This window comes from Capra hircus, chromosome 21 (assembly GCF_001704415.2).
Source record: "Capra hircus breed San Clemente chromosome 21, ASM170441v1, whole genome shotgun sequence".
Classification (NCBI taxonomy): domain Eukaryota; kingdom Metazoa; phylum Chordata; class Mammalia; order Artiodactyla; family Bovidae; genus Capra; species Capra hircus.
Window position 1 is genome coordinate 60,563,056 of NC_030828.1, and position 12,971 is coordinate 60,576,026.

General features: G+C 41.1%; 1 protein-coding gene across 2 annotated transcripts in view; it reads right to left on the minus strand.

Annotated features, from left to right (window-relative positions):
* Window positions 1-12,937, minus strand: part of ATG2B (autophagy related 2B) — a 76,766-nt gene extending 63,829 nt beyond the window's left edge. Inside the window, exons 1-3 of one of the 2 annotated variants that reach the window (XM_018066141.1) lie at window positions 12,279-12,937; window positions 4,332-4,494; window positions 837-989 (exon numbers count right to left, since the gene is read on the minus strand). In XM_018066141.1, coding sequence (XP_017921630.1) covers window positions 837-989; window positions 4,332-4,494; window positions 12,279-12,440 — 478 coding nt within the window. In that variant the 5' untranslated portion in view covers window positions 12,441-12,937. The remainder of the gene's footprint in view (window positions 1-836; window positions 990-4,331; window positions 4,495-12,278) is intronic. The other variant, XM_005695367.3, reaches the window with a different exon arrangement.

The window sequence follows — 12,971 nt, forward strand, 5'->3', positions numbered from 1 at the left end:
CCCCAAATTTTGAGTCTTGTAACAAATATTTTGTGGGCTGAGAACGTACAGTGTGTTACATCTCAGCCTGGGTCAATGACTAACACCGTCTGTTGAATTCTAATTCCTTCACTGAAGTGAAGTCGCTCAGTCGTGTCCGACTCTTTGCAACCCCATGGACTGTAGCCTACCAGGCTGCTCCTTCCATGGGATTCTCCAGGCAAGAGTACTGGAGTGGGTTGCCATTTCCTTCTCCAGGGGATCTTCCCGACCCAGGGATGGAACCCGGGTGTCCCTCATTCCAGGCACTTTAACCTCTGAGCCACCAGGGAAGTCCCTAATCCCTTCTTTATGCAAGCATAATAAAATAAACAAAGGAGATACTAGGGTAAAAAAAGAACATGAAATTAAACTGAATACTGTGTAATTTTTTAAATTACTTATTTGTTTGATTTTGGTGGTGCTGGGTCTTCAGTGCTGGGCTCAGATTTTCTCTAGGTGGGGCATGACGGGGCTGCTCTTCACGGCAGAGCGCGGGCTTCAGTAGTGGCAGCACGCGGGCACAGCAGTTGTGGTACAACAGCTTAGTTGTTCTGCAGCATATGGAATCTTCCTGGACCAGGGATTGAACCCATGTCCCCTGCATTGGCAGGTGGGTTTCCATCCACTGTGACACCAGGGAAGTCCAAATACTGTATAATTTTTTAAACAACTTCAATTCTAAAGTTCTGAAGTAAGAATAGCAATTTTTAAAAAAACTACTCCAATTAGTTTTTCTTACACAATGCTTACTAAATCTAGGTACTAAATTATTAAATACAATCTAAAATTTTTTAAAATACTCAACAATGCCAAACCTGTTTCGATGGTTTCAGCAAATTTTTCAAGTCCTTCAAAAGGCTGAGATCCTTCTCCTTGTTCATCTGTTAGTTTCTGGCTAAGACATTCTTTTGCCAGTTGCATACTGCTGGTCATGAAGCTTGACCAGTACATGGGCTCAGAACCAGACGCTGCAGAAAACACGGACAAATCCTCAGTAACTTCTCATGGTTACAACTAAGCCATTCCCTAAAATTACACATTTCAAACTAGTAAGTTCTTAATCCCCCAAGAGATATTTAGCATCACGGTATCACCCAGGGATACAATATTCTAGAACTTACTCCTGAGATTTAAACATCACCTTATAATATCCAAGAAGGGAGGAAAAAATCACAGAAAGAAGTTGAGACACATGTTCTCATTACATGGTATATATCTGCCAAATACTAATTCACATATTTACTCAAGTATTTAGTGGATATTTTATATGGGTGGTATTGTTCAAAATGCTGTAGAACAGAGGTCAACAAAATATCTGCAAAGGATCAGATAACAAATATTTGAGGCTTTGAGGCCATATGGTCTCTATCACAACTACTCAACTCTCTCACTCTAGTACAAAAGCAGCCAGAGAGAATTAATGAATGAGTGCATATTTATACCAGGTGATATTCCAATAAAAATTTATTTATAAAAACAGGTAACAGACCAATTTGGTCTGCAGGCCATAGTTAGCTGACTCCATTTATAAGGTAGAAAAATACAATAATTATTAAATCTGCCCTCAAAGAGACTACAAGATAGTGGAAGAAATGAGATATAATTAAGAAGAATTAATACACAACAACTGAGTGTCAACAGAAAATATCATATCAGGTAAAAGAGGAGGCTTAATCTTCTAGTTGAGGGAATTCATCAGAAAGTAGAGGTAGCAGCTGACGTGGGCTTTAGAAGGTTAGTATGAATGTAGATAAACCAGAAGAGCAGCCTTGGAGAAGGAACACACAAACTGTGTAAAGTCCTTTCCAGGTGTATCCTTATAAAAGAATTCTATCATACTTCCTTATGTTATCTAAAACAAACTGACAAGAGATGAGTAGAATTATTGCCTTCTAAAATTAAAGTTAAAAGTCCTTCTAATGAAATGTTTTTAAAATAAGGGTAAAATATTTCACATTCCATAGGAATGTACTAGTATGTCTCCTCAGCTTGGTTAAAATATAAAGTATTCTTGTTAATTAAATACCAGGTTACTAAGAATTTCCATGCACAGATTACCAATTTTAAAAATACAGATAAACTAAATTTTACTAAGCATAATTTAAACTTTGGTGTTTTAGGCAGCACTTGGGATTATAACTCTTCAAACACATCTTTATAAACATCAATTGTCACTGGAAGCATTTACGTTCATAATTTAAGATGATTCACCATCGTGACCGTACGCGCTTATAACATGCCAGACACAAATACTCTTCAGCGGACAATCCAGTACACCCCACAGCACCGTGGCAGGAACAGTGGCTCCAGAACTAGACTCCCTGGGCCCAGACCCTGTCTGCTCCACTGAACTAGCTGTGACCTTGGTCAAGTTATTAAACAACAATTTATGCATCAATTTCCTATTCAGTCAAATGAATATAATTAAAAGGATCTATTTCAAAGAGTTATTGTGAGGATACTACTTGTAAACTACTCAGAACAGTATCTGGCATGCAAGAAGCACAATATACAGGTCTGATAAATCAGAACCCATCATATACATAATTAAAGCTACTACGTGTATATACTTGTAAACAACGACTTGCTACTACTTTAAACCTTTCCCTCCCGAAGTTTTCTTTTGAAAATGTTCAGTCCTAAGATGTATACAATGCATACCCTGCACCTAGATTCATCAAGGTTACACATACATGCATACACACTCACACACACAAGCTTTCGCTAAACTAGATATTGTAACACTCATCCCTAATAACTGGAGCATGTAACTCCTAAGAACGAGATCAGTCTCCTGCAAAAGCTCATTACCATTAACACACCCAAGTGATGTGACATCATCACAATATATTATATACACTCAGTGAGGTGGCTCAGCAGTGAAAAATCTACCTGCAATGCAGGAGACGTGTGTTCAGTCCCTGGGTCGGGAAGATCCCCTGGAGGAACGCAAGAATCCTCCAACCCACTCCAGTATTCTTGTCCGGAGAATCCCATGGACAGAGGAGCCTGGCGGGCTACGGTCCAGGGGGTTGCAAGAGTCGCACACGATTTAGCTACTAAGCCACCACCATCACCACCATACATTCAATACCCCAGTCTTCCCACCTGCCTCAATACACCCTCCACAGGAAAAAAAAAAGAAAAAAGGTACATATTGCATTTAGCCTCCTTTAATCTAAATATTTCCTCTACCTTCACTGTCTTTCATAATTGAACGTTTAAAAAAAAAAAAAGTACCAACCAGCTAGTTAACAGGCTTTCTCTCGTTTTGGATTTGCCTGACTGCTTACTCAGTGTCCGATTCAGACTAAGCACTTTTAGCAAGAACATAAGTGATCCCCTCCTTCTCGGCCCATCACATCAGAACACATGTGATGATGAGATCAAGTCTGCTCACTCAGTTATGGTGGTGACTGTCAATTTTCTCCACTGAGAAGAACCGTTTTCTCTCTGCAAATCATATGCAAATGGAACGAGATATTCCGACACTGTCCAAATATCAAGATCCTCAACCCTTCTGAATGGTGTCAGCATCAACTGATGATCCTCGCCTGCATTAATTTCTACTATGGCGCTTGCAAACATGGTGATATTCCATCTTTTATTTTTTATATGTTTATCAGTAGTGGCAATCCTCCTTTCCCCCCTTATGTACTTATTTACTTATTTGTACTGACATGGACTTCGGGGTTTGATTTTTGTTTTAGTGTGTTATAATTCATTATTGTCATCCTTTCTGATACTCAAATTTTCCAGATTTGGCCAATGGGAGCCCCTTCAAACCCAATCCTGTGTCCTTTTAACATTTCTCCATCAGTCTTTGAGCACTTCCTTGCTTCTGGCACAATACTTTGAATTTTGAAAACAAAAATCATTCTTTATTCAGTATCTTATAATAACCTACAATGGAAAAGAATCTGAAAAAATATATAGAGATATATAAAAGAACATGTATACAGACACACACACACACACACACAAATGAATCATTTTGCTGTACACCTGACATTGTAAATCAACTATACTTAAAAAAAAAAGCATAAGTCACTTTAGGTAACTGGTAACCAATAACTAAATCAATCACCTATATACTAAAGTTCTTGTAGGTAAGAAGAGAGAGAAGTAACTCTGAAGATACAATCACACCCATTGCCCTACATGGGCCACATCCTAAAATTTTACCTACTGAGAATCTTACAAATACATGCAAGGTACTAAATTAAATACTCAATTTAATGCAATTAGGCCACTTTCCCAATCTCTGAAAAGTAAAAATAGAAACAAACAGAAACACCTAACATACCTACCTAGGCGGGGTCGAGGTCGGAAGACCATTTCTAACCCTCTCACTTCCAGTGCACAATTGTCCTGCAACAAGGAGCCCCATGGAACGGACAGAGAAATTGACTGTATGAATCCTTCTGTGACTTCTAAAGGTGCATCTGCTGACTCCAGGATCTCATTGAGACACTAAACAGAAAAAACAAGTGCATTTTGAAATCACAAGAACAAGAAAGTAAAACTGTTAACTTACTCAAAAAAGAAAGAGAAGAGTGAAAAAGCTGGCTTAAAGCTCCACATTCAAAAAACTAAGATCAAAACATCCAGACCCATCATTTCATGGGAAATCAATGGGGAAAAAGTGAAAAGAGTGACAGATTTTATTTTCTTGGGCTCCAAAATCACTGCAGATGGTGACTGCAGCCATGAAACTAAAAGACACTTGCTCCTCAGAAGAAAAGCTATGACAAACCTAGAGAGCATTTTAAAAGGCAGAGACATCACTTTGCCAACAAAGGTTCATATGGTCAAAGCTATGGTTTTTCCAGTAGTCACGTATGGATGTAAGACGCAGAGCACTGAAGAACTGATGCTTTCGAGTTGTGGTGCTGGAGAAGACTCCTGAGAGTCCCTTGGACAGCAAGGTGATCAAACCAGTCAATCCTGATTGAGTGAGCAGGATTGATTAAAGGAAATCAACCCTGAATCTGCATTGGAAGGACTGATGCTAAAGCTGAAGCTCCAGTACTTTGGCCACCTGATGCAAAGAGCCGACTCATTGGAAAAGACCCTGATGCTAGGAAAGACTGAGGGCAGGAGGAGAAGGGGACGACAGAGGATGAGATGGCAGGATGGCATCACCAACTCAATGGACATGAGTCTGAGCAAACTCAGGGAGACAGTGAAGGACTGGAAAGCCTGGCATGCTGCAGTCCACTAGATCACAAAGAGGTGGACATGACTTAGTGATTGAACAACTGAACAACAAATATGTTTATACATGTCTCAGGCATTAAGGATAAAGAAATCAGAGACCAAGATACAGATGATTCCTGGTCCTCATTAAGCTGACAAAATAGCTTACTATGAAAGACATACGTGATGAGTTGCATGACAGAGGAAATACACTGTACTACTTTAGCATGTAAAAGAACCTAGTCTGGAGACTCAAGGCAGGCCACCTGAGGAAGTGCTATTTAAAGCTGAGACCAGGGGGCTGAGGAGTTAATTGCACACAATGGTCCAAACAGATACAGTAGCATGTAGAAGGATTCAAAGAAGGCAGAGGTCAGTATGTGCAAATATATATATGTGAGACACAAGACTATTTGGGCAGAGGGAAAAAGCTGCTTTAGACTTTAGTGTAGCATGCCAGGCTGATGAGCCAGAGATAAGGCTACACAGATAAGGGTAAGCGGGATCCAAAAACCCTTGTAATTAATGTTAGAGAGTCTGAAATTTACCTCAAGGGCAATGTGAAACCACTGAAAGGTTTTAAGCAAGGGTGCCATGATGAGAAAAGAACTATTCCATGGGTCACTCTTAGGAGGAAAGTAAAACTCAAGCAGAAAGGCTGTTACAAATAAGAGAAACTAAGAGAAATTGGCTTGGCAAGGATAGGGACAATGAGAAGAGCAAGAGGTGGATGGATTTTTTTTTTTTAATAAATATTAGGAGTAGAAATAACTGGCATAATGAGTGGTAAAGAAAAGAAGGAACCAAAAATAATTCCCAAGTTGCTGGCCTGGCCAACGGCTTTGACAGTGATGCCACGTACTGAGTTAGGGGAGGTGGAGGTAAGAGGTTCAGTTCCAGAGAATGTATTTGAGCAGACTCCCGGGTGGATATGCCTAGGACACAAGTGGGTGCTCTGGTCTAGAGTTCAGGAGAGCCATGTGGGCCTGTAATACAGAGGGGCTTTATCAACACAGAAGGTAAATGAAGCCACAGGAGTAAGGAGAGACCGCCTTTCAGAACTAACGTAGAGTAAAAAGACCAGAGACCGAGGACAGAATCCTGATAAACACCAGCATTTAAGCAACAAGTCAAGAAAAAGGAACTTGCAAAGGGAACAACAGCAACAACAAAATAATAATAAGCAGAGAAGTAGGAAGAAAATCAAGAGAAAATCTTGTCCCAGAAAACGGTGGAGACACAACATAAAGAATGATCAAGTGTAACAAAAACTAAGAAGCAGTCAAAGATTTTTTTAATGTCCCCTGAATTTAGTGACAGGGGTTAGGTGATCCCGTTGAAAGCAATTTCAGTAAAGGGTTAACTACAACAGAAAGACGACAGATGGATATAAATACAGTTAGAAGAATAATTAAATGGGTTTTCTTTTAACAGACAATGTACCTTTACATAAAAGCAACAGATACTTATCAAATACCAGTCTATATGAAGATGCTTCCTCTATGCCATGTTGCATAAGGGTAGTGTAATTCTTCATCTACAAAGCTCACATTGAACGTGGAGATTTAGAATGGCACACATTATTTCACTGGAGGTTACTACTTTAACAGGCTTTCTTCACACTGGTATTTGTGTGATCCTATAGATTTCCTAACGAGTACATGAGCCTGGCTGGTTTTAAAGTATAAGTATCCAGATCCCTAAACTCCAAATGGGCTTTCCTGGTGGCTCAGTGGTAAGGAATCCACCTGCCAAGCAGGAGACTCGGGTTCCACCCCTGGGTTGGGAAGATCTCCGGGAGGAGGAAATGGCAAAGCGCTCCAGTATTCTTGCCTGGGAAATCCCAGAGGAGCCTGGAGGGCTACAGTCCATGGGGTTGCAAAGAGCAGGACGTGACTGAGAGACAGAGCACACACTCAATCTCCAAATATGTTCTTTCCTAAAATGGACCTTCTGAGAAGTGGCATCGTGTTGGGTCCTCTTTCCCATATTCCCTTGTACAGTCCCCCTCTCCACTGAGCCAAAAAAACACGTATCTTTTCCCCCTCCTGAATCATCCCTTAGGCACTGCCTGCTGCTGGTGCGACCCCATAGACGGCAGCGCACCAGGCTCCCCCATCCCTGGGATTCTCCAGGCAAGAACACTGGAGTGGGATGCCATTTCCTTCTCCAATACGTGAAAGTAGGCAGAACTACCAATTAAGTCTTCTGGCCTTTCCCCACTTGATACACATTTTTTGGCATTGCCATAAAAAAGATCAAAGAACTAAGTGATTCTGTTACTGCAAAATCCCTACAATTCTCATCTACTTATTAATGACGAGTATTTCTCAAGCTTAAAAGTTTAGAATGAAATTTATGCTGAACCCTATCAAATTCTAGTTGTATGTATATTCATCCATGGATATCTGAAGAAAGCAAGGGAGAGGAGAAAACACACCCAAAACATCAATAAATATATTTCTAATAAAAGTTCTTATGTTTAGTTATTCAAATGTATAATACATTTATATTGTTTTGATCAACTGCACTTATAACTGTAATAACAAAACAATCCAGAGGAAAATTTTAACACTTAAAAGTTTAATGATATGTGAAGGAGATACTGCTAAGATCAACATGGTAAGTCCTGGAGCAAACCGCTTAAATGACCAAAAAAATTCAAAAAAAAGAAAAAGAAAAAATAGTGAAGAAATCTTTTGTGGGAATTAAAATGTTACACTAGAAAAATATTCACTATGCAAAAGAAAGCTTAATTGTGACAAAAATTTTCAGTATGATAATTTAAATTTAGTTACATATATTATTATAGAGAAATTACAGCATGATCAATAAAAGATGTAAGATATATATATAAATAAAATGGTGGGTATTTAGATCTTACTGGGTTAAAAAAAAACTATATTTTTATTATATAAGTATTTACAACACAACAAAAATTATCCTCAACTATTTAAACTTATCTGGAGAAAGAAATGGCAACCCACTCCAGTACTCTTGCCTGGAAAATTCCATGGATGGAGGAGCTTGGTAGGCTACAGTCCATGAGGTCGCAAAGAGCCGGACATGACCGAGCGGCTTCACTTTCTTTCTTTCTATAGTTCCTTTTGGAGAAGGAAATGGCAACCCACTCCAGGGTTCTTGCCTGAAGAATCCCATGGACAGAGGGGCCTGGTGGGCTGCGGTCTATGGGGTTGCAAAGGGTCGGACGCAACAGACACACACACATTTAAACTTATAATGAAAAAATTTTAAGTCAATTTTAAAATGGACAAGGTATATAGTAGTTTTAAGACATAGCAGCTCAAAAAAAAAGAAAACAAAATACAGTAGCTCAGTCATTTACAAGCTGGGTGGTTCCAGACAAGTTTTTAACATGAATCTCAATTTCCTCATCCATAAAACAGCCAGCCAGCCCGCCAGCGCATGCTCAGTCATGTCCGACTCTCTGCAACCATTCTGGCAAGAATGCTAAAGTGGGCTGCCCTTTCCCACTCCAGGGGATCTTCCCAACCCAGGGATTGAACCCGTATCTCTTGTGTCTCCTGTACTGACAGGTAGCTTCTCTACCACCTGTGCCACCTGAGAACCCCCATCCATAGAATAGGGAAAATACCAATGTCTCAAGGTTACTGTGAGTGTAAACGAAATAACACGTAAAGGTACCAACATGGTTCCTGGTACCAAGTCAATACTTTATAAGCATCAACTACTGTTCCTTGTCTTCCCCAGTGCCTAGCTAGCACAATGGTAAGCACTATTAGGAATTTAAGGTGCACTTGGCAGAATGAAGAAAAGTAAACAGTTAAGTTGTATGCTTCTTTTTAATACGTATCATAAGACTAACTAGGAAAAGAATATATCCTTATTAGTTTAAACCCAGGCATCACCATTCAAATAAAGTTAAAACAGATGTAAAAGTGGTACTATACTTAATATACAAATAGATATCTGCATTCTGACTCAGGCCACGCATCAGACTGGTACCAAGAGAAGACAATGGGAAGGGTGAAGAGTGGTGCCCTTGGCTGGATATTTCATTTCAATGCACTGACACTTGAGCATATAGTCTACACAATAAAAACAGACCTTCCCACAGTAGAATCTCTGTGAGAGACAGAAAATGACAGGAAGTTTCTGATTTTCTTATGAGCAAACATTTAGAAACTGAATTTACAGATAATAAGCAATTTTCCTCTTCACAAAGATTAGAATTTTAAATACACTTACCTTTTATGTGATGACACATGACTATCAGTAATATATGCCATTATACTCCAATAGCAGTTATACTCCAAAAAAAACAAACATAACTTTTTTTGATAGGTAAAAACTGGATTTATTTAGAGAGAAACACACTCCACAGAGACAGTGTGGGCCATTGCAGAGGGTGAGTCTGGCAGCCCACAATCTGTCATTTAAAGGTAAAGATACCACTTCATTAATGAGTGAGAAAAGTAGCTTCTTTTCAAAGGGTATTTCTACTATGGAGAGGACATTTTAAAAACTTACATTTGGAAATGTTTCCACTATTATATGATTTTGTAGCTGAAAAAATATCTATTAAAACCCTATTTTTTAAGTCATCATCTAGACAGGTTACAAAGGTTTGGAAACATGAAAAATTACCTCAATAAATTTAGTCTTTTGAACAAAGCTCTTAAAAAGGGATTTTAAAGTTTATATATATATAGATATATAAATGCAACATCATCCAACTAATTAGCATGAATAATTGATTGAGATCAAGGAAGAAGGGAATGTCAAGTGATTTCAACACAATCTTGTGCATAACTGACAGTTGAGAATTGAAACCTCAGAACATTTTCAGTGACAGTATTCTCCCATTTGGATTTATGAATCTCTGTGAGGTATCTTTTTTTTTTCATCATGAAAGTCATTAAAATCAAATGTCAGAAGTAAATGAATTTGGAATCAGAAGTTTAAATAGTTATATCTAAATGTTATACCAAGATTTATCTTAGTCATTAACACAGCACACTATAATTAAAGAAATCAGCAACAGCCTATGTTTACTGGATATTTTATTTGACATTTTGGCTGGGCATATTCTTCACCTTTAAGAAGCAGAATAAAACATAACCTTTGGATTAAGTCCAACCATAAGTTATTTTTCCAATGATCCTGAAGTCAAATTGCAAAATTCAAATCTTACCACCTGTGATTTTCCTATGAGAATTAAATAAAACCTCACAAATGAGAGTGCCCAGACAGTGCCTGAAATAAACAAATGCTCAATTATATTAACTGCTCCTTCTTTGGCTTGAAGCCATGTGATTAATGAAGAAATAATAGGCTTAGGAATTAGACTTGAATTCTCACTATTCCACTTGCTAAAACCATCTGTAAAAGGGAAATATGACTACCCATCTTATAGGGTTTTAAGAAAAGTCATTAAAGAATAATGCATACATACAACACTGTAAATCAACTATACTTCAATAAATAAATGAATACTAAAAATGTTAAAATAATGCAGCAAAGTCATTTGACCTAAACAAGACTGTTAATAAATGTCAAACCTTCCTCCTTCAAGATAGCTTAGTCATAACTATCAAAAGGACAGACTTACAGGTCAATGAATTTTAAAATATCCATCAGAATCCCTATCTTTTGGTAAGAATTATGGCAATGGAGTTCCCTGACACAGTGCCTGGCATGGAGAGGATACTCCATTAATATTTACTGAATTCAGGTGAATTACTATATACACTGTCACTGTGATAACTGTGGCAGCATGGGCTAGCCTGGGAGGGTGGGAGGAGGACTTGGTCCTTCCATTACTCAAGCCAGGATTCTTCCCACTATTCTGCGTGTACTCTCCCTAGTTGAGGTCATCCACTTGCTGATAAAATTATATGCTTATTTATACCAGTACAAATTCACTCAACAGTCATAGTAAGGTGTTACCATAATGTGAGTTTTTTGGGTTTCTATGACTAAGGAAGTCATTACTATATTAAAATGCTTTTACATAAAAGGAAAAAACAAAACACTTGAGCTTTTTTCACAACTTACACTAAAAAAAAAGTTTCCTTTTCTTTTGCCCAATTACCACAGCAAAGTCACCTATGTTGATAATTTCCTTAATGTAAACCCTGTTGGAAAGGTTTTAGAATAGTAACAGAACAGTGATACTTCAGAACAGTAAAACCCATTCAAACTGTGAGCAGCAAACTCTAGTGGAACAAATAAACAGCTGGGGAACGTGGGAGAGCCCCTTCAGTCTTGCCAAACTCAAAGCTGAAATACACATGAAGTAAAGTACTACGCGCTGAGAACAGGGATGCAGGTGCAAGGAAGCACCTGTTAATGAGTCAATGCACCACCTCTGGATGACAGACAGAAGACAGGTTTTTAAGAGTGCAGCTTCAGCGCTTTTGCAACACCCGCTTTTACGATCTGTCACAGTGAAGCAAACAGGCACAACCAAGCATCCCTATTTTAGGGCCACAAGACCATCCGGCGATTGGCCTTTACAGGATCCAAAGCAAACAAACCGGCAGAGATCTAACTTTCTTCTAAATGCCAGACGCTGGACTGAGGCCGCGGGGTGAAAGGGACCAACCCCAAATAAATAAAGGAATACCCCAGGCATTGACATCCCCGCAGGTCCTCCCCATCCTCGGTCTTTCCGGGGAGTGTCATCCCACGAAATACGACTTGTCTGCACACAACTCCGAGATCCCTCCTACCCTAAAGGGGCAGCAGAGTACGGGTCACTTCCTTCCATGGACTCCTTGCAGCCAGCTTCACAGACCCCTACCCCAAACCACGGATTCCACTGATTGCCACAGTGTGGAATCCATTACCTCTGCTAAGTTTCTGGCACACGTGATTTGGAAGGGCAAACTTGCTAGAAACGGACTGAATGACACTTGTTAACACATTTCTCGGAGTCCTACCCTACCTGGAGCCAAACAACCTCCAGGGAGGGACGGAACGTCACCCGTCCTCGATGACACTGGTTCAGATCGCCCTGAGGAGGAGACTGTGTCCCCCTCCCTGCAACCCGGCTGGCCGCCAGCACCTCTTACCCATTTGTCCAAGGGGACCTGAGCGAGGGACCCGGTGCCCTGGTACAGGTCCAGGCTGAGCTGCTCCAGGCTCAGCTTCTCCTGCAGGAAGTGGCCCAGGTACCTCTGCAGGAGGTACCGACAGGCCCTCTTCTTGATGGACTCCGAAAACGGCCAAGGCATGGTGAGGGCTGGCAGCTGGGCCGGCAGGACTGCGGGCGGCTCCGGCCTGGGGGCTCCGGCCAGGCTCCGGTTCCAGGCCGCGGCGGGGGCAGCGGCGGCGTTGGCGGCGGCGCCTCGGGTCCCGGGGCCGGCCTGCCCAGGCCTCGGCGAAGCTTAAGCCCGGGGAGGCCCCTCCATGCCCGCTCGGCGCCGGGCTTCCCTTAGGGCGACCCCATCGCCTGTGCGGCGCCGCTCGCGCTAGGCCTGGCGGGGACAAGTCGCGGAGGAGTCCCCGTTAGCCCCAAGCCCGGGGGGGTAGGTTCCGAGGAGGGTCCTTTTCGGCACTAGAAAGAGGGTACAAGAGAGCACGCGGGGAGACGGCAGGGCCTGAGGCCACGGTGAGGCGGACACCTCCACAGCGGCCGCGCGACGAATTTGTTGTCATCCGCGGAGCGCGCGCTCCCGGCTCTGGGACGCTCCCGGCGCGGCGCGTGCGCGAAACCCCGACAGCCGGCGCGCCGCCGGGCACAGGCGGAAGTGACGCCACACTGG